The 23,122-nt window shown below is 38.6% G+C and overlaps 1 protein-coding gene across 6 annotated transcripts in view; it reads left to right on the plus strand.

Moving 5' to 3' along the window:
* Positions 1–23,122, plus strand: part of GRIA3 (glutamate ionotropic receptor AMPA type subunit 3) — a 145,340-nt gene that overhangs the window by 44,537 nt on the left and 77,681 nt on the right. For all 6 annotated transcript variants that reach the window (XR_011681565.1, XM_071442408.1, XM_071442409.1 and 3 more), the window contains exon 4: positions 20,855–21,042. Coding sequence is in view for 5 of the 6 variants with exons in the window: in XM_071442408.1 (XP_071298509.1) it covers positions 20,855–21,042 (188 nt within the window). In the remaining variant the exon portion in view is untranslated. The remainder of the gene's footprint in view (positions 1–20,854; positions 21,043–23,122) is intronic.

A 23,122-nucleotide genomic window follows, 5' to 3' on the forward strand; every position in this document is an offset into this window, starting at 1 on the left:
GTTAAGGAGTTTTTAAAGGTTTTTTCCTCCTGCAGAGATAGATTTTTCTCTGGTTTCTCTTGAGATATTTAATATCACACCTCCTTTTTCTTTTTTTTTTTATTTTATTCACCTTCTTGCAATTCAGAGTAGGACAGCACTGTGAGCCTGCATTTCAGGAGGTATATAAGATATGGTAGTACAGTGGGATGAAAAATAGCTCCATAAAGTGATTAAGTGTTAATCTCTAAAGAAAAAAAGTTAAAATTTCTTGACATGAGTTTTATACTCAATAACAAGTAATTATTCATTTCTTCAACACCAGATGCATAGCTTTTCCTGGCCACCTCTTTTGCTTTGATTCATGATGCAAAGAATCATTGGGAGGGAAAGGTGACCTGAGGTTTCATTCCTCCTCAGCCTGAGCTCATCGTGTTCACAGGCTGTTGCTTTGCACTTATAAGTATTTCTGACTTACCTTGGTTGTCAGCAGCCCAAGGAAACAAATCAGCAGTCAATGATTTGCACAGCTTAGCAGCATTATTCAGGGCTCCTCTTCAGCTTGTTAAACTGAACAGAGTTGTCATCTCTTACAGCAGCAAACTATCCCCTTTCATGCTGAAGTGTTTCTCCTTCAGGACTTAGGGCCAGGTTCCCCATGCACCTCTCCAAGGTGTGCAGGTTAGCCCTGGGTGTGGATGTGCATGTGGGGTTCATCTGTGCTCCCTCCAGGTGCATGGGATAGAGCCTGGGTAAGGTGCTTTTGCCAAGGTTGTAGCTTAGTAGTAGTAGTGACCCCAGCTGTGTGGGCTGGTGTGGCACACCTGAGAGTGAAGTATTTCATGAGGCAGAGCTGTGGCTGCTGGAGCACAGCTCGAGTCTGTCCTGTGCCCCAGCAAAGTGCCTGGTGCTGGAGCTGTGAGTGCTTGGGAGGCTCTGAGCATCCCAGGGCTGGGCTGGCATGTACCAGCAGCAGTCTGCAAAGGTTAGCACATACAAGAAGTGGTTGGTAAGGTTTCTTAGGAGCTTCTGAGGTGTTGTTTGCTTAGAGAATATTTTTGTCAATGCTGATAGTAATAATTACATGCAGTGAATTGTCAGGGATGTGCACATATTAGGTGTAAGAGGACTGCTCTTATTTGCATAAAGTGCTAATATCTTTATAACATTTCTTCTGTTGTTTATGAAGCTCTGAGTTATTTTTTCACTCTTTATTCATGTTCAGAAGAGCAGTAATTCATTTTGTAGCTCACATTTTGATAATCTGCCCAACTGTACTTGAGAATGGGTTGTAAAGGAGCAGGACCACTCTGCACATTGAACCCTCCTGCCCAGGCCTAATACACATCCAAATTGCTTTGTTCAGTGGTGGCATTTTTTAATCAGCACCTCTGTGTTGTAAGCATTTAACTGGGGCATCTTTTCCCTTTGCAAAGTGAAAGAGACTTCTGGTTATTCTGTCTTAGCCTAATGAAAGGCTGTTCAGTGAAAAGCCCCCTTGCTCCTTTCCTGTTCTTGTGGCATGGTGTACAAAGCAATCTAAACACGACCTTGTGGCTCTGAGCTGGTCTTCAGCTGTCTACATCTCATAGTTAAGAGGACTTTTCCAGAGGAAAAAAATGCATGACAATGGTCATTAAATATTTTCTGAGGGTACCTTAGAATATTTTAGACACTCTGAAGCCATTAAATAAGTATGGCAAATAATGCGGACATCTTCAGGTGTCTTTTTTAGCAAAAAGTGTTTCATGCAGGTCACTCAGAGGACATAATACTGTAATTTTTATAGCTATTTATGGCTTTGAAAATTCATATTATGATCCCTTTGGTGATGTAAAAATAATGTAGTCTCAGAATTAACATGGGAAAGGATTTGTTAAAACCCTTGGGTCCCTTCAATTGGAGTGGAGTATTTAATACAGAAGTATGTGGGGTTCTAATGGATGAATGCATCAAATAAACTGAAGTGTTGGATGGAGATGTGATATAAACAGTATTTTTACTCTATTGAATGTAATTTTCAGTTACATTATGTCCTGCTGAGCCACCTAAAATATTTCCAAGGGTCTATAATTGTCGCTCATTTTTACAAAATGCCAGTGTCACATACTACATTGACCTCAGTCTATGTGCATTAATTCATCAAAAATTTAATTTTATGAGTTTAAGTCAGAACTGCAGTAGAAGTCCTTTCAGTGCAATTTATTTATTTTGCTGGCATTATAAATACATGACACCATCATAGACTGGATTCTGTCATGATCTGCTGCTATGACTGAAGATACTGTAAGTGTGTTTCTAGATCAAAGAGTGCTATTTGCTGCAATCTTAGTTCTTACTGGCTTTTTTCCCCCTGCTTAAAAAAGGAGATATGATTTTAGGAGCCAATATTAGTCTACAGTTTGTGTAGTTTAGCACATCTTTTATTAGCAAGATAAGGCTTTATTCTTCTTCAAGGGGAATGAAAAATAAAAACAGAACAAAAATAAGGATATGAAAAATAAGGAAGCCAGTATCCTAACATTGTTTGGCTCAGCAAGATCAGCCTTTCAGCTGACTCCACCAGTGTCAGTAATTGCTCTGTAGATAGAATTGCCTATTGCTCAGTAGTGCTGGCATTATCGATTAGCTGGGTTTGTCCATGGACTGACAGTGATAATCTCAAATTAGATCAAGTTTTTATTAAAGGAATAAAATCAAATTATGCCTGACTGTAGACAAATAATAATGAGTTATATAAACACATAATTATTGCAGTACCGTTTTTACAGAGATTTCTTGAAAGTAAAGCCCCCTGGGTTTTTTTCCTGCCATTTGTTACACAGTTCCCTGGGCAGGCCTGTGGATTTTTAATGGCTTTGTAATGGTTGCCACAAGGAGGTGGAGAGGTGGGGGTGGGAGTGGAGAGCTGAACGTCTCTTTGAAAGGGGAGGTGTTTGAGGGGGAATACAAGGATGCATAAGTTATTGCAGCCTCAAGGCAGCAGTAATTTATGCACTGACAGTTTGAGTTTCATGCTATGCTATTTTAAAAAGCCTTACAATGAACTGTCTCTGTTACACAAGTGTCTGTGGTGCTTTAAGAGATATTTCACATCATGGAGACAGTTTGAAGAAAAACTTTTGGAACACATTCATCACAATGTTGTAGTTGTCCTGTTTCAGTAAGAAAAAGAGTCATAAGAAAGCAGACTTATTTTCCACATCTTAACATGGATTTGGGTGCCCTGAAGTATTTTGCAGGGTCGTCTCACTGCTTTTTTGTTGGGTTTTAGATATGTTGATGTAAGTGAAAATTGTCTACATCTATAGTATTTTAGTGTAGTCATTATTGTAGTCATGTTCTCTGGAACCACTTAGCTGCACTTTCCAAAGAAAACAACAAAACGGATGTGAATGGCAGACGTTTAATAGTGACCCATTTGGTTTTCATGTTTTCCTTATGCTGCAAATCAGAGGACAGTATAACTGCACAAAACATATAAGACCAAATAATTTTTCCCTTTTGATGTGACCATATCATAATATCTCTGTTTTAAAGCACCATTTCCTTATAGGAAAGTATTCAGTTTGGTTGTTTGATTATGAATTTGCAATTATATAGTAGTAATTTTCATTATTTTAATAAATTATCATGAAACTGCACATCTGAAGGCATAAATAAAAACAGTGACTTCAAAATTTGGAGGGTTATAGAACTACACTGAGCTTTCATTAATAATATAACATACTGCATGTAAGCAGCTGTAGACCATCACAATTTAGATTTAATTTATATAATCTCTGGGTTGACCTTCTTCAAAAACTGGCCACAGTAGGCAATGTAAGCACATCATTGTCTGTCTCATAGTGAATTGTAGATGCCAGCTGCATCCTCATAACATTTTATTGGGTCTCCTATGAAAATTATGGATAAAAAGATAATGTGAGCAATGATGTTATTTGTTCTTTAGTTTTAAGGGCTGTTCATATTGCATAGCTATCTTCTTGCTTTATGGGATATTAATTTGCATTTTTCTGCAAATAGTGTTTCTGTGACTTTAGTGACCTCCCTCTGACTCAAAAGCTGGATTTTGTCAAAATGTTTTTAACATTAAAACTTTTACTGTAGGGAATTCAGACTGCTACTGGATGTAACCAAGTTGCTCAGTTGTGTAAAAACCAGCATATGCCTCAGAGCATAGCAAAAGCCATTCATTGCATTTCTTTGAAGTGAAGCTATGCAGATTTGCACAGGTGAAGATTTGACCTAATGTGTTTAAAAATAATTTCTTTACGTGTCCATTTCAAGCAACAGAGTTGTAATACTGAGATAAAAACTTGTACAAAACCATTCTTATAAAAGATTTAAAAATCTGCCATTTTTTGATATTCAAATGTGCTCTTTTTTCTAAATCCCAGATAGGTAATCTTTTGTACTCCACATGAATAATGGATGCTATTTAAAATGTTTGCTTAAGAACAATGAGTTCATTGTATCAATAATGAGAAGTTCTGCTGTGGACCACTTTGTAATATTTTGATTGTTGTGATTTATACCACTCTGGAGGTCAGATGGTAGAACTTCACTTAATTACTGTATTTAACCTACAGTCATTACTGAAGGTGGGGAGGGAATACATTTTAGCTTGGTTCTGCAACATCTGTCACAATGGGGATTCTTGAGAACTACTTTAAACAAATAATTGCAGATTATTACAGTGGAGTGGAGGGAAATGGGGAGGCTTCAGTGGACATTTTGCTAGAAAATTGAGAATTAGCTTCAGTTTTATTACTTGAGGTATGTTTATGGGAGTTACAGTAAGGAGAATCACCGCCTCAATTGTCACACAGAGACCAGAGTCTAGGAGCAATAAAAGGGGAAATTGCTGTGTCACAAGGGAAACTGGTTTTCTGTAAACTAATAAAAATGATGTTATAATGATTTCTTGGTGATCCCTCAGGGATTTTTAGGGACGTATTTGTTAAAGAAACCTGAAAGCTGTTGTATTTCCCTGGTTTTAGGTTTTCTTAATGACTGTCCTGTACAGAATATTCCTTGATGCAGTGTCCTCTTCTCAAGTAACTATTCACAGTCTTTTCTCATTTCCTTTCCAGGAATTTGTACTTCATTCTGTGATAACATAGCACTAGGCTCTTCAACATAAGTAAAAAATGTATATTTTCTTTCCTTCCTGACAGAATTAAAGTTTAGAAAGAATAACTCAAAGTCAAGTGGAACCTGAGAAAGAGTGGGAAATGTTGAGTGAAACAGAAATTACAAAATTCATTTTGGACTAAGCTGAAAAATGTCAGTTTTTCTGCAAGGCATCTGGTCCATGCTATTTCAAGCCTAACTCTTAGTTTAATCTTTGTTCAGTTTTGAAAGTAAGCATCATTAACTTTCATTTTGAAAAATATTTTCCTTCCTTTTCTTCTGCCTGAGTTATAATTTCAGTTTGGCCAACCTTGCATTAATTTATCATTGTGGTCTTTTCTCTCTTAAAAGTCTGTTCTTCCTATAAATGTAATGTCAATTGAAAAAAACGTCACCAGCTTTGTTACTGAATTAAAGAAGCTATAATTGGTAATGGGAGCTTCCCATAAACAGTGAGTGAAGTTATAACCCCACGGATGTATGCAGGGTATCAAAAATTTGAGTGTGGCCACTGACCACACTTTACAAAAGGAAACAAGACAACCAATAAACATGCTGCTTTTTTTTTGCTGAAGAGAAATTTATCAGGACTTTAGTAATATGCCCATATTATTTAAATATATTATCATATTATTTTGTCCAAGAATATCATTTTAGTGAGACTAGAATTACTCGCATACCTGCCTGTAGTTATCATCCACGCTTGGTTTTATTGTGTTAATAACTATTTAAAAATAAGGAAGCTAAGATACTGTAAACATATTGTAAATATGTTCCTGTATTAAAATTAGTCAAAATCAAATCAGGTATTTAGTTATGATTTTTATTTCATTAAATTATGGAATTATTGCCCTTCTGCATTATATAAAGTTATTTGAAATTCATTTATCATTTATAGATATTGATGAGCACATCCTAAATAAAAAGCATGAAATTATAATCAATGCATTTTGCTACAACAAATATAGCAAATTTTGGTTACAGTTGTTCAGGTGCAGAGCAAACTTTTCCATGTTTGTTTTATTATCTGCTCACTATCATCTTGTTCCCGTGACGTTTCCATGCTGTTGTATAGTGATGATCTTGCTTTATCTTCTTAAATGTTGTTTTATTGATGTGAATGAGAGATGCTTTCCCTTTGCCCCAAGTGTTAGTTTGTATTTTTGTTAGGAATTATCAGTAACTTGCTGGAACCATGCCTATTTGTAAAGACCTACTCAAGAGGCATGGGTGTTAGGTGTAAGTTCTAGCCAGACAAAAAAAACACCAGACAATGAGCAGTCAGGTTTGCTTGCAGTCGTATTTCTTGCCTGTTACTTTCCAGATAAGCAGCCTAAGTTATGTTATTTTTTCTTGCCTCATACACAAGATGAATGGTACTTGTGGTACCACAGGAGTCAAATGAAGCCATGGTACAAAGTAGCATCTTCTAGTGCTGAGAGTATTTTTGCAGATGGAGTAGATTACCTAGATAAAATGGAGTGTTAAGACTCTTATCTATAGTCCTGGTGGCATGTATTGTTCATTCTCACACTAGCCCTTACAAATACCAGGATGAAAATCCTATTAAAACTGAGACCTTTTCTGTCATCATATTTTGTTTTCAAAGCAAAAACCCTAAGCAAACAGGAAAGAGACTCCAAAATCCATTAAACTACATAACAAAAAATGGCCCTGCTAGGAAAGCAAGCTTATTTTGTATTTCTTGTGGAGAATGGAGAAGTTGATGTCTCTACCATCAGCTGTGGCTCTGATCATAAAGGACCACTGCACACTATTATGTTCTAGCAGGCAGTTCTACCACAGTGTTATATGAAGGCCCCTTCCAGGCCTCTGGTCTTTTTGGAGAAGTCAAACCACAAGGTAATCCTCTTTTCTTCTGAAATTAATAGAAATATGTAGTTTAAAAGGCAAGTCTAGGTATATTGGGGTCTTGTTTTCTAATGCCTGGAAGAGACTTTATGCATGAACTGTGCTTGTTTCACTAATTAGATTGTTGCATTCAGCTGCTGTGAGTTGCTTTGACAATACCCAGTAGAGCCTCTGCATTTTGTGAGCGAGGGTACAATCATGGTGCATCAGTTTCACCACAACTGTAGCTGTTTTAAAACCATCACATTTGCTGGCCACTCAATAAAGGTCATTCTGTTTGTGACAGAACAAGCCAGCCAGAAAAGAATTACATGGCTTCTGGCCAAAAAAAAAAAGGGCACCAGAGAAATATTTTATCTTTAAAGATGTCTCCCTTTCTATTATTTTTTTTTCCTTGGGATTCTATCCAAAGAAATGAAGTATATTATTCATGTGGCTTTTGGGAGAAAGAATATTTGAAATAGCCTTTTAGCAATGCATCACTGAGGTCAATATGTGTATGTCAGAATGTCAGATACAGGTGTTGCAGTGTAGAGGGATGCAGTCTGATCCATCAAAGTAAGGAGAAGCTGGCTTCCACCACATTCCACCTGAGTGTGGAACAACTGCTTTAATGCAGTCTGAGTCTGCTATATCAGAGTCTTCATCTCCCACCTCTCTTTGTGCTGGTAATGTTATTCTGGAACACTTAGGAGAAAAGGCACAGTTTTGGTCTTCAAATGCCAAATGAAAATTTAAGTCATTCTTTCAAAGACAATTGCTGGTGCAGAGCCTCCCTGAGTATTTCAAACCAATGCCATGGCACTGGAGTGTTAAAAGTGGGTCCAGGAGTGTTTGAAGGTCATGCTCAGTGTTGTTGCTCTGAGAAACTCTGTGAAGGACAAAGGAACTGAAGCTTCAGTAGGGAGTGAAATCTTTCTCAAATTGTCAATAATGTATTTTATTTAAGAGGAAAATCATTGAAGAAAATACAAATAATAGGAAGAGGTTTCCTGTGCCACACAAGATGTGCAGCTCCATTCAGAATTCCAGGAGGAGTCAGTGGGGGGTATGTCCAGTGTATTAGCCTTTTCCATACTGCTTGAATATCATGTCAGTTGGCTGTGAATTGATCTCTGCAACTTTCTAAAATAGGGTAAATTTGAATCCAAATTATCACTTCTCCCTTCTTTGGCCAATGTATTTTATATATTTTAAATTCAGAATGGCAAAGGGTCTTTCCCATCATTCAGGGTTAGATGCTTAGATCTAAACTGAGTATTTTTATAAACTCTTTCTGAAATAATGCACACCAATGTCTTTGGAAATATGGCTGAAACGATTGCAAATGATCTCTGAATTCCCAGAAAAATTCCACGTGGCTTTAGCTGAAGCATATTTAGGCTAATATTAATTGTCAGTGTTTTAAAACTCTTGGCAGGAAATGGGCAAGATCTAGAACATACACCCTTTAGCTCTCTTCCTGCTTCACTCCCAAGGTGTTATAGTTCTAGGGTGTAAGAGGGAGAATGAAATATTACTATATGTGGAAAATGAAGTGGGAGTATGATGTGGAAGGCTGAGGAATTAGAAAGTCAAGTTATTTCTCTTCTGCTGTTCAGGATAGATAATGTGATAAATCCACTTATCTCCAGAGTCCTGAGTACAGAGGGCGTTCGTGACTGTGCTTATGATAGGGTGAAGGTCTGAAGTGGTTCATGCAAGAGTACCTGGACCACTGATGTAACAAAATCAATGGAAGTGTAGCAGGGTTGTGCTTCACTGCATGCCTGTAGGACCATGGTCTCAGCCCTTTGTGTTTCACAGTGCCTTTATTTTGAATCATCCCGCAGTTCCACATCATCCACAGTGACAGAGGTAAATCACAATGGGGAAGTAAATCGAGTGGAAGCCATGAAGTGTAGCAGAGGAGGACAACAGCGCTATTTCTGACAGACAGGAGTGAAGACAACAAGACTTCTGTTACAGGAGAGACAAAAGGGATATCCAAAGAATGAGGTGTAAAGTGTGGACCTTTTAAAACAGGGACAAAAATTTTGTTGCATTAAAAAGAATAAAAAGAAAAGGAACCAATGAAGTGATGGGCCATGCTCCAAACAGTGAGCAAGAATATCTGGCACCAAGAGCTAAGACCTTAGTGGGAGCTGTTAAACAGCAGTACAGCTGGAATTGATTCTACACCTCTTTTACACTATTTTACATAGCACAGTCATAAGCCAGTATTTAAAGAATATACTTTATAAATGTTTGTGCTTTTATTGCCCTTTTCTTTTTTTTTTAGAAAAAAAAAAAACAGTAATAGAACTTTTTGCTGTAAAAAGAAAGATGTTGGCTTGATATTTCACTGTAGGGAGAGTGTTGAGTACAATCAGGAGGGACCAGCTCCCTGGAGTTAGTACAGGCATCATATTTTGAGCCTAGAACATCTGTACATTAATAATTAGTAAGGTTAGATGGAAATTTCTTATTGAAGTCAACTCCATTTGCTTGCAGGCGCGACCGACCTGATTTTAACTTGTATTTCATACCTGCACAGAGATAACTACAGTGGCAGGAAGTGTTAAAGAAATCTTTCTTAGTTTACTTGGGGGTAAAAAACAGAAGTAGACAAGAAGTGTCACCCTGTTGCAGGAGGGCAAAGACAGAATCAGAACCTTTTGGTTTGCAGTATTGATTTGCACAAAACATTTCCCCTCTTCATACCAGGGACCTCCATTGTTCTGTGAAATCTTGCTTTGCTTGAATGACTATAGTAATGGTCAACTGGGAGATCAGGAGAACTATCAGTGCTTGGGCCTCTAGCTGTGTATGCCAGTTACTGTATATTTTCTCCTTCAGATTAGGTAATGCTAAAGTTCTTGCATATTTTAGTTTGCTACCCATTGTAGTTTGCTAACCATGCAATCAGATTTGTGAGGCTTTGTATTCATGGAAGAGTAGTCATGCATTGGTATAATATCAAAGCAAATGGAATAAAAGTGTTCTTTTGTTTCACTGAATATCAGCTTGAATATTCAAATAACATATAAGTATTTTAAATAATAATAAACACTTGGCAGCATAATTGTGTGTAAAGCCCAACATAATTGGAGTACTGAGCCTGTTTGGTCTCAAGGATGTGTTTGCTACAGCTGCCTAATTTAGCAAAGCAATTCTGAGAAAACATTAAGAACAATTTGGTTTGAACCTATGAAAACAGGGGCTATGTGGTTTACATGCAACTCTATTCTTGTAATAGTTAATCTTCTGCTCTGCAGTAGAGTGGAGTGGAATTTTCTATCTTCCTCTTCTTCTTCAAGCTAACAATTGATAGTCTGTCTCAGATATATGTACATCCCATTTAGTCAGACAGTCCTTATCTGTGCACTTGTTGAACATGTTACAGTGAAATAACTAATTAACAGCATATTCTGTAGAGAATTCTGTGCCACTTTTTAAGCAGGCCACAGAGTACTTATCCTGAGATGCAGATATCCTATTTTGGTAAGTGATTTCCAAAGGCACACAGGACAGGTCTTTCAGAGGTATTTAGGCTTTCAACACACAGAGAATGACATTGTGAAAAGCACGTCAATGAGAGCTTTGTGTGGCTGTCATTGAAGGCAGTGGAATGCAGGTACCTCACCTGCTGAGGTTCTTCAGCATGTGCAGCTTCATTGCCTTTGAAAACCTGCTCCTACCATCCTAACCAAGTTGCTTTTGGAAATGAAAGACAGATATCTGTGAAAATGTTGCCTCTGCTGTACTGTGAAATGAGCCTGTTTCTTAGTCATAGGCAAACGTATTTGTTGTTTCTGGTTATTGCCATTTCTAGATCATTTAACAGAATCTTTACTATTTACCAAGTACACATGCAAGAACAAGACATTTTTCTTGTTTCTTTTATATTTATTTATAATATAAAACTAAGACACAGTTTTACACGTTCAGTGATTTTACTGCAGCATCATGCATAGATATGAGTCTGTAGTTCAGCAGCAGTTAACAAAGATCTAGAGGACAGGAAGAATGAAGAATGCATGACCTTTTGCTGATACCATTCTATGTTCATGGTGATCCAGCGGTGTACACTTCCATTCTACTAATTTTTGGACACATTTTGAGAGCATATGCATGTCTGTCAAAAGGTTCTTTATATGCAGAACTAAGTTTTGCCCAAGGTAAGGTTGAACTTCTGCTGAAGTTGCCTCTGAAGTCATATATGTCACCTGAGTCCAGTTTCCCTGTGAAGCCTGTCATACTGGTATTTCCAATTGTCAGTTATCAGAGCAGTAAATTAGAAAAATCCTGCCCATGCCTAAGAAGTGTTACCTTTTTTTTCTTATTTTTTTAAGTATCTTGAGCTGTAGAAAAGTCTGGATCTGAAGCCCAGACTTTGCTGATTTGTGGGGCCAACTCCAAGAATGCCTCTCTGCTTCCTTCCCCAACTGAGCACATGGGAACTGGGAGAGATGAAGCCAGAGCTAAAATGTTTGAATCACATCCCTGTCTCTGTTTAGTGAATCCTTATGCTGAAATGTTTGCATATTTCTGCATAATCCAGCGTAATATTTGATGTGAGCTGCCCTCCTGAGCTAAATTGGGAACAGCATGTGTTGTAAATGCCCAGAGATCTGACACACATCTGGGGTATCTTCCCCCATCTGAGCTTACTGTCTCCAACCCCTATATTTAAAAGGTGCAAAATAAAACACAGCAGCCAAAACATATCCTGTGTGTTAGGAGAGAAGGGATATCTGATGCTAAATGTCTGATTTTTGGTGCAATGAAAAAGACTTCCAATAGCCAAATGCTGTTACAAGTTTGGATATAAAAGCAAGGCATTGTTTCCCCTTTAGTCTCTTTCTTGAGTAGCAGGTGAAGGCAGAGGCATTTCCTGACTGGGAGGCAGTGGGAAGTCTCTAATCTGCAGGTTACATGAGCCTGTTGTGTGTCACCACCCTGCAGAATAAACCAGGTTATTTTTTGAGACACAGAGCTGCAAGGAGGAGAGTTAGGTCACTGATGCAGAGCACTGAGCCAGTCCAGCCTCACTCTGCTGCCTCATCTGGGTGAAACGTTCTGGAAGGTAACTTGTTACTCCAAGCTTTGTGCTGGGTCAGGTGTTGCTTATTGATGCCATGTGAATTCTCTAGTAACTTTGTAAATTATCATCCTGTGGCATCACTGCAGGAGGAATCAGTTTAAAGCAGATCAGATCATAGATTTGGTGCTCTGGTCAATGCAGGTGAACTATATTTGTATGTTCAGGCTCAATTCAGACCAAATCTGTATTACCAAGTAGTTAGCCAGTATACACACTGGTTTAGAATTAGTATGAAGCCTTGTAATTAACAAACACATCATTGTTATGAAGAGAAATGTACTGAAAAATATAGGAAATAGTGATATATAAAATCTCCATATTGCCAGCTATTAGGAAAAACAAGGTAGAAATAGCCAGTTAAGTGACAAAACTGAAACACATATGCAGACTGTGAATATGGATCCATAAATTATCATTCATATTACCATAAAAACTCATTTAAATTTCAGATTGGTTTTAAGCTCAGTAGTCACCCTTTGATTGCTTTTTCTTTTTTTCTTTTTTTTTTTTTTTTTGTTCAGAATAAATAAAAGGAAATTAACTTATGGGTTGAGATATGAAACACATTCCAGCTGCAAGGGCAATTAAAATGCTGGCTACTAAAGGGTGAGATGTTGATGAGGAGAGACTTTGAAAGGCTGAGAGCATCTGTTAATGAAAATTCTCAGAGGCATAAGATCTGTTTGCTCAGGTAGTTTGGAAACTGAAAGTGTAGATAAAGGTTAGGAAGTGGAATAAATATTTTTCTAACATGATTGACTGAAGGTCAGATAGAATAATTTTGCTATGTCTGAGGACAATTCAACTAGCATTAATTTTTTTTCCAAGACATTTATCTGAGGTGAATCCAGGGGTTTTTTTGTGATGAATATGTATTTCAATTCATAGTCTGATTACCATAATCTCCTGTGATTGTTTCTTCAAAGGAACAATATTTATCACTTTTTAGACTCAGTAGTTCCAAACACGTTAAGAGAAGGCAGACAGCAATAGTACACACTCGTGCTAAAAACCCTCATGTATCATGATAAAGAGCTAACTTGTATTACCAATATTTTTAAGTTTACACCATACTTTGAAGTGATGGTTTTCATTCTTTGAATATATGAAGCCAAGTTTTAGGTATTTTCAAAATCCTATCCTGTTGATAAGTAAGTTTCTTTTTTCAGAACATCTACTGCCTTTAACAGAATAAAGGCAGTGATTCTCTCTTTTGGCTAAAAAAGTTATTTAAGCTTAAAAAGAATTAATTTTGTTTCCTTTCTCAGATGATAATTCCACACAATACTTTCCTTTTTAACTCTATTTGTAATTGTATCATAATTATGCAACTTTACTTGGAATAATAAATATTGGTTTCCATCCGTATCCCAGCTCACTGGCAGCCTGTAGCTATTCAGCTTGCTCTAGTAAATAAGAGAAAAATGCATTCTGAAATGCCATATGGATGGAACATGGCTTTACATGGAATGTAAAGACAGGTTGTCTTTTCTAGACTGATTATTAACTCTGTGGTTCCTAATTAGAATCTTTTTTTTTCTGAGATAAATATGTAAACACAATTAGGTCTGTACTTTCAACATGCAGTAAATCAGCCTCATTGGCTGAGTGTTAGTCAACACATTGGGATTTTTGTTCTGTTTTTCAATTGCAGGTAGAGGTTGTGAGTGATATCTGATGATGATGCTTTACACAACTTTGTTATTTTATGTGTTTTCTTCCATTGATTTCCATGCATGTTTCAAATACAGAAAAATTACACGGCATCTCTCTCTCTCTCTCTCTCCTGACTAGAGAGAGAATATAAGAGACTGTCATCCAAGTGTGCCTGAAGTTAAGGGCAGATGAAGTCCACCTAGGCCTCATTAGGGTCAGCTCACTGTGTCTGATTATGGATTATGGCTCGATACTTTCTATCCATGGTGACTAGATCTGTTTTTTTCAGTAACCTATGCACAGGGGTAATGAAAAAAACAAACCAAGCCTGATGGGTCTGAAGGAAATGGTTGGTAATATCTGTGTTTCTTGGTTTCTTCTGTTTTTACCCAAAGAAACTTCTGATCTGATCGTATTATTCAAATGCTTTTCAGCTGAAGGCTGAAAAGCAAGCAAGACTCCTTGCTTGCTCCATGCAAGAGGCAGTAAGTGAGGCTGCAAAACCATGGTTGTGATCTAGAAGAGATCAAAGGTGAAGAATCCAAGGGAAAGCCCCTATAGAAAGCTGCATCTTGGTAAGGCTGTGGTATTGTACTAAAGTTATGGTGTTAGCTTTCTGATACCACTAGGATGCAGGACACTCAGCAAATGGTTTATTCTGGATTTGCTGATGGCACTTGGAGCATGTCCTTGCTGGAGAATTCAGGGCACTCAGGGAAATTGGTGTCAGTGATAAATACCATAGGACTTCAACTCCATAGATTTCTGTCTCACTGTGTATGGAACAGCACCGTGCTTACTGCCTAGTTTTAGGGTTTGGACAGATGAAGCCCTGGACTCTGTAGAGCTTCCCTGGTGAAGTATCTGTACTTAGCCATTTTAATTATTTTTTTGTTATTCAGATATTCTAAATCTTGGAAACTAAATACTTTTAATGCTTATGTAGTTTTACAATTTTGCAATTTGCATGTAAAAATTTTCTCTTTGGGAGAGATCTCTGCTACTCCTAGACCCATGTCTCCCAGATCTCAGCACTGTCTGGTGACAGAGTGCCCTCACAACTCTGGTAGCATCAGTACAGAGGATACTCTACTGCCCATATCACTGGACAACACAATGCTCTTCACCTTCTGTCACTTCCCAAAATTCATTATTCCTTTTTCTGATTTTCAGTGCTAAGTCCACCTTTTCTTCACAATTGTTTACCTGTTATATTTTCCTCAAGTGGAAAGTATTCTGGTTTTGATGTGGTTCCATCTTGTCTGTTCTATTACCAATCTGTATCCAGAAGCTGTTCACTCAATTATTATTCCTTTGAAAATTATTTAAATAAAGATTTGCATAGCAAAGCTAAAACTAGAGCACAGCTCTTTTGATAAACTTTGGATCGTATCCTTGTACTGAGGTCTCCCTATCTGTCCTACACCAGCAGATTTGCCCACAACATTGTGAAAGTCATATGAATAAGTCCCCCTGTGGAAGTGACAGCGTTGCTTACGGCATCTTTTTGTCTTGTCCTTGGTTATTGAACTCTTTGATCCCTTACTACATTGCTCTCATTTTACACTGGCACAGCTTCATTCAAAAGCAATGTAGTTGCACTGACCTAAAACTGGAGTAAAATGAGAGGCAAGTTAGATGCAAGGTTGTTATGAAAAAATAGATCAAGGTGAAGTGGATTCAGAAAGAGCCATTTAGGGAGGAAAAACAGGTATTTTACTTGCATTCAGCAGCTCTGAATTTCTGCAGTTTTAGCTGTATCCCATCCCTAACAAATATGAACCAGATGGTTCCTGTAAATTCTCCTCTACAGCCAGGCTATTTCACATTCACTCAAGCAAGCTGTCATACCTATTTGTGTATATTTTTCTGTTTATGGATGACAGGTTGCAGTACTGTAGTGTATGTACAGAGTAAGCTAGAGGTTTACAGAACAGAAAAAGCAGAAATTTTAAAAAAATCATTACAATGTGTTTGCTACTTGGTCTAGAAGGTTGTCTACTACCAGAGTAGTGGAGTGTAACACTTTACATGTTGGTTACCAGCCAGAAGTGATCAGGTCAAAACCAGATGGGTTGCACTTACTCTATTTTATTTAATAATTTAAACATGTGTGAGACAGAAGGAGCATTCCAGGGTCACCATCATTTACTGAATTGCTTCCTGGTGACTGTTTAGTAGCTTGTTCCTTGCTTCTTCCCCTGCTTATGAAGTTGTTAAGCAGACCTGGGTTATGCAAAGCATACTTGCCCCACGGACACGTTGGGATTTTGGATGATGGGGAATTTTGGGGTTGGCTAGTAGTTTTTGAACTCGTGCCTAACATGGTGATCTGTTTGCTTTCAAATTAGTGTTAGGTTCAGTGCCAAACACACAGAATATCCAAGTATATCTCAATTTACCAACCTCTGGTACACTTGAAGTGTAAGCTGGCATCATAGCAATTGTATTTATCATGGGGGATCACTTGCCTGGATGGCCTCCTTTTTGGTGAGTTCATTGTGCCCTTGACAAACACAGCTCAACACTTAAATCCCTGAAGTTCACTGATGGGCCAGAAGTGTAGATCTCTGTATCATGTCCCAGATACATAGTTCAAAACACAAGTGTTCAGATCAGAGCCAATGTTCATTCAGGTGGCACAAGCATGCTGCATGTCAGGAAAATGCACCCCTCATAGATTGCTGGTGTTCAGCAAGGCAAAAGGAAGAGCAAGTGCTCTTCCATTTCTGTAGGAGGTGAAAGGTCCAAGGTCTTAGCAAGAACATTCAGGAAGAGAGATTTACATAAGTGGTAACTTTTTTCAGTAAGTACTTTGGTGCCAACTGCAAGGGCTCATGTGATTCTACAGATGTTCCAGTGTAATCATTTAGTCATGTCACATTAATGATTGCTGTTATTTAAACAAGAGTAAGGTCAGTGATGTAGCACATAGAATTTCATATGGCTGAGCAAACTGCTGACATGAATTTTGCCTATGTGACTGTGGGAGAAGTTTTGTGAGCTTTCAGAGATGCAAGAGTGAAATGTCCTCTTCACTTGAGTTAGTAGGGTCAGTGGAGAGAGGCTTTTATCAAAGGAATAATCAGAAAGACTGAGGCACAGACTTCACTTCCCTGACAGAAATAGCAAGATACTGGCTGAATTTGTTTCTTATTTCATCTTCAGGGAGGACTGGCCAGAATGTAATTCCATCTGCATTGTTTAAAGTACAGAGATAGCATTGCAACAAATAAGATTTTCACTGCTTTATGAGAAATTTATTTAGAATGTTTTCCTTTTTTGCAAGCTTCAATCTGCAAAACTCAAAATACTTGCTTCAGCTCATGGAGAGGCAAGCTAGGTGTTTGTTTGGTTTTAGTTTTATTACTATGTTTACCTTCAGCCCAATCATTTTGAGCACTGTTTAGATGATGGCTAGCTATTTGAATTCATCAGTATTTTTAAAATAAGCCAGACAATGGCATACTTGAATGTTAAGGCCAGGATCATCTAAGCTTTTAGTGATGCAGATCAGATTGACCTGTGAGATTGCACTCAAAGATGACAGGAGCAGCCTGTGTGTAACATGACCTGGCAAGTATGGCCACAGCCATCATGTGACCAGAGTATTCTTAAATCTGTAATGCCAACTTGTTCATAACATAGTGCAGAGAAGGGATGTGGTGCCTTCAGATGAACTAACCTCAGAAACAGTGCTTCCAGAAAAATGCCTGCCTTTCATCCCACTATTTTTCATGTCCAAGTTATGACTAAAAAAAGAGGTTGCAAGATCAGATTGGGGTCTAAATAAATTTTTCTTGTGGTCTGTATTGGTGTTGATGACTACAGAATGCGCAACCACTGAATTTTGGTGATGATATTATGGTCCCTGTTTCAAGATAATCTCAAGTTTTTCTTGCCTTAACTAATATTTTTTGGCTGTCTTGACAGAAATAGTATGAACTGGCAACAGTATTGATGAAATCCCTTCCTGCACAACTTCTCCACAGACCTGTGGTGAATTATCAGTTCTTTAGTGTTTTGGAGTAAATGTGATGCACACCAGACAAAGACTTGGGACCGGAGATAGTTGCCATGGCTGGCTGCTGCCTTTACCCTTAGGGGGAGCAAGATGAGAGGTACCTGTAAGAGTTCTGCACCTCCAGGGGGCCGAGGGATGAGCATTCATGTGTTTCCTGAGGGCAGGGTGCGGACAAGCACCATGTGCAGGCCTGGTCACTGACAGTGCACACAACACGGGAAGTCATTTCCCTGTCCATTACCCCAGCAGTGCTCCCAAAATGGCACAGCTTGCATTGTTATGCTAGAAAGAAAAGTTCACGTTGCAAGATAAAATGGTCCTTTTAGTTAAACAATCATATTGCTTATGTAACAGCTCTTTTAATGGTAAAGTACAGCTGGAGCCTTGGAACATGTTGTTTACAGAAATACCACATAAGGGTAATGATGTAAAATGCAGTAAATGGCGCTGGCGGCATTAGACATGAGGAGAGACCTGAGACTGGAACAGTGAGGATGCAGGTGCCACCTTCCTGTGAGCAGGAGGTTTGAGCCAAGCTTTAGTAAACCAGGAGAATGGGCTCTGTAAAGGTCATCAGAGGTCTGGTCTAAGGAGCTGCTGCAGCAAGGGCAAATGGTTCTTCTCAAAGCAAGGATGGGAGAGGGCCCAAGAGAGAGGAGCTGGCACAGCACAGACGGTGCCCATAGGGAGGATTTCAAGAACGAGCAAGGGTAGAGGGGACTATGATGGTGAAGATTTGATGTGACAAGGAGAAAGAGGAGGCAGAGAAGACAGAAATTACAAAGCTCTGGAACTTTTTGGTCTCATTTTACTCTAAGTGTACTTACATGCATAGGAGAAAGAGCAAGAATACTCAGCAGCCTTTCTTGAAATGGTAACCACTGACTAATACACATGCATACAAAAATACACATATACTTACCCACACAAACATGCAATTTCACAAAATTAGGAAAATTGCCCAACTTTCTTCTGAGATAGTCAAGGTTTGACAAAGCAAATTCTGACTCAGTGTTAGCTGAAACTGGGATGCAATGGCATCTTCGCTCCAACATATTCATTTTCCTTCTTTCCTTGAGATAGTTCATGAGCTTTGTATGTGTCATTAGCAAAAAACAGAGCTACAGATATGTTTGATGTGTCGGTTTTTCATAATATTTTGAACTGATCTGGAGTAAAAAAAACTGGGCTTATGGACTGTTGTTGTTTACAGCAAGCTCAAGGTTCATACTTAGATGTTATATGAATGATGAAACAAAGTAAATATTTATTACTGACTGAAATAATGTATTTTCAAAAGCACATCTTTGTACACAAAGCATTTGTAAATCCCCATTAGTGGTATTTATGCTTCCACATAAAAATTCCTCATTTGCAGCCAACTGAGTATCTTAGGCTTAGATCTTCCTGCTACACGTAATGCAATCACAATGCTGTCACAGACATCAGAACCATTTTTGTAAAATATGATGTTAAGGAAGACTGAGTTCATTGTGCTATACATATGTAAATGCCTCTCTTTCAGTAGTCTCAGAGGAAAGAAGATGCCAGAAAGAATTCTCAACCAGCGTACATATTAATTGTCACCACCTTTCATGGGATAGTAAAGTGCATTCATACAAAGAAAAGCATTAAGAATCAAGGAGGCTGCACAGGGAAAGTGAGGGCATTTGAGTGAGACCTAAGGAAGTCACACGATAAATTATGGTAATCTAATTGTAATCCAGAAAATCATTCTTCTCTTGTTTGTGTCTGTAATGAGGTAATGGTGCAGCTCCTCTGGCTTCACACAGCCACTACAAATTTACAGCAGGCTGTGGAAGATCAGGCTGCAGCACAAGTTCTTTGTTATTGTTGTATCTCTGCAAGGATGTCTGAGTTCAGAATAGCTATTGGTGTAATTTGCAGCAGTGAACATGTTGTTCCTCTGTAGCTCAAACTCCTTTCAGTTTCAGAGAACTGGTTATCACAGAGCACAATTAAGTGGTTGTTGATCCTGTATGTTTATGTGGTTGTGTGTAAGCTTTTCAAATCTGGCTGTGGATAAGAAATCCACTGCATGACTAAATAATTGGACTGAAAGTTCTGCAAATAAATTATCTGGACAGAAACAGCACTCATATGGATATGCTTCAGAATAATAGAACTCTACTGGAAACCACTAGGTGTGCTTGAAGTAGAATGACTTCTGTCTCTGATTGGCATCTGCTCAGAATGGGAACAATTAGAACTATGCACAAAATTAATTTTTCTGAATGAAAACAGGTTCCCAGCTACATACTAAAATAAAGGGATGCAAATCAATATCTGATGATTTCTACATAAGCATGACTTGGCAGAGATTCTGTCTTTAGTTCCACCACTTTTCACTTAGGGACTTGACTTGGGTTCTGCCTTTTGCTGAGGCATGGCTGTTCACAAGACATTGAAATGCTGCTTGCCTCTGTAATTTCCCACTGTGTAGTCCTTGGTTGTTCTGTGCTGCTTCTCTCCTGTGTAGAGGATGCTAACTGAGTTGATATTACCTTAATGAACACATTGGAAGTGTGGTTAATGCTGCTAGACTTCATATTTAAAAACATTTTTTGAAATCAGAGTGAGTGTCAGTAAAGTACTCTCCTGTGGCTGTGGCTCCAACGACGGGTACAATGACTTAATTGACATTCTTGTGCAGTGCTTGGATCCCTGCCAGTTAATGACCCATTGCAGCAGTCTGCACAGGCAAATCACCCCTTTTGTCCTGCTCCTCAGGCTGATGGGCCTCTGCCCAAGTAATGGCTGCAGGCTCCTATTCTCAGCTGGCACAGACCCCAGCATGACCATAAACATCCCCGAAAGGATCATAATATGGTATATGGGACAGATTCTGATATACCACCAAGATGTTCTGCTGAAGTTGGTGACTTTGCCAGTGGCATAGCTGAAAGGAGAAACTGGTCCCTACACTGTTGTTTTCTCAAGCAGTGAAGCACTTGCAGGCTCTCAGCTAGTCTGTGTCCCTTTAGATGATGCCAGTTTTTTGTGAACCCTTTGTCAAACATTCAAAATAGTTTTTATTTTTGTTCTGCTTTTAAATGGTTGTATTGTCTCTTCCCCCACAGGATTTTCCATTCTTCAGGCAATTATGGAAGCAGCAGTACAGAACAACTGGCAAGTGACAGCCAGATCTGTAGGAAGCATAAAAGATGTTCAAGAGTTCAGAAGAATTATAGAGGAGATGGACAGACGGCAAGAAAAAAGATACTTAATTGACTGTGAAGTAGACAGAATCAACACCATTTTGGAACAGGTATCTGCTTTTCAGAAATTGTGATGTCTCTGTGACAGACATTGTCAATATTTATAGAACTGCTTATTTCTAGAGATTATTAAGTATCCTTTGAGATTCAAGTCCCAGTAACTGGCCAGTTACCTACTGAAATTAAAATGTGTCAGTGATGCTCATAGTTGGTGGCAGCACTTACATGTAACCTACCAGGAAATATCACTGTGATATTTTTTTTCCCAAATGTTAATAATGAATAATTTTTAAGTAGATAAGGAACCTAGAACCTCAGCTGTCACAGTAATATTACTGGAATCAAGACTACTTGTAAGGATTGCAAGACAGGTGCAATTTTTTAGGTGGAACATGAAACAAGAAATAAAAAGCCAGTCAAGTATCACAGAATCATCTTAAAGAATTCCCAGAAGGAAATCCTGCTAATAAAAAATTCAGCTGGTAGTCCAGATGATCCATTAGTACATTTTGGTACATAAAGTCCTCCCCTCTGCACAGCCAGTGCTGTTGATGGGCTAAATTGTGGGTGATGGGGTCTAAGCACCTTTGTTGGGCAAGATGCATCTGGAGTGACTGTTTTGCTCTTGCATGGCTTTCCCAGTGGTTGCCCCAGAGGAATGGCCAAACCCTCTGGCCATCCCAGGGTATTGCCCACTCTGCCTGTGTCCCTGGCTGTGCTGTGCAATGTGCTTGAAGAGGTGTAATAACAGCTACAAATTGTCAGTAGCAGACACAGGACAGTTCCCTGCTGCCTGGGCTCACAGTAAAGATGGTGTGGCACCAAATCCATGCTGCTTGGTCAGTCACAGGCATGTGGGAATTCACTTGCATTAAGACTGAAAAACCCTCTGATTACTGCCACTTTGTAAATTTAACTGTGGGTTCATAATATGGAATAGATCAATAACATTTAAATTTCATGAAGCGTTAGCATATCTCTTGGAAATGTTGTGTTGTAAACTAGCAACAAGCTGACCTCAGTGCCATAAACCCTGGGAAACATGAAAAATATATTCACTGTGTTCCTTCTCAAAATATTCAGTTCCTGTCAGGCCTTGAGGTGTATCACAGAGGGTCAGGCTGTGGGGACAGCCAGGTGCCACAGCTGCTATTACAGAGCAAGGAAGGAGGCGCTGAAGGGAACAGGGCACAAGCTGTGCTGGCCCCGACTCTGACAACTGCTGTGGTTGTGATGCTAATACAAGCATTGTATTTTATGCTGTATTTTTAGGCAATATGGTTAGTGCTGTCTTTAAGGGAATTCATACTGAAAAGTGTAAGAAACTTCTTTTTTTTTTTTTTTTTTTTTTTTTTTTTTTTTTTTTTTTTCGGTTGCTCATGTTCTTGGAAAAGATGCAAAACACCATACCTACTCACAGCCCACTCTTTTGAAAATGCTGCAGCAGAGCACTCCTGAGCCAAGCTTAAAGAGCTCTGTGGGCCCCCTCTCAGCTGAGATGAGAAGCAAGCCTTTTGTTTGATCTGGCTTCATTTACATTTGTTCTCATTTTTTCTTCTACTGTCCAAATAATAGAAAAATAAGTCAAACCACTTCAGTACCTACAAGGAAAGCTGTATACCAAGCAAGCCATGTAGCAAAAAAACCCGGTGACTCTTTTTTCTGCTGCTATTCTAAATTCAACTCTCTTGAAGCTTAAATTTTGTTAAATGTATGATTTGGTCTTCTGTCTGTGTGATTAGCATAGGTTAAGTAAAAATTTGCTGCTGGGGTCTCCACATTTCCCCAAACTCTACAGTACATGCTGGTACACCCGATGCTAAAAATACCTTCTGTCAACAATTTCCAGAGGTTTTTAATTGGATACTGAAAAGCAGTGACTTCAATTTCTGCAGGGAAAGTCAGTAATGGTGGATGGACCCTAGGTTGATGGCTGAACAATTATTGTTTGTAGGCTTTTCCTTCCATCTCCTCTGCTTACCCTGTTATCTTCTCATAAAGTAGTTAAAAGTTTTCACAAACATGTGTCATATTTAAATCCATCCATCCAGTTTGCTCAAGGGAATGGAGAGTTGTCTTTTTTTCAGCCAAGTGTGTTTGCTGATAGCATAATATTGAAGGGAGAGATAA

This window comes from Agelaius tricolor, unplaced genomic scaffold, assembly GCF_023055355.1.
Source record: "Agelaius tricolor isolate 1412-34295 unplaced genomic scaffold, bAgeTri1.0.p SCAF_17, whole genome shotgun sequence".
Classification (NCBI taxonomy): Eukaryota; Metazoa; Chordata; class Aves; order Passeriformes; family Icteridae; genus Agelaius; species Agelaius tricolor.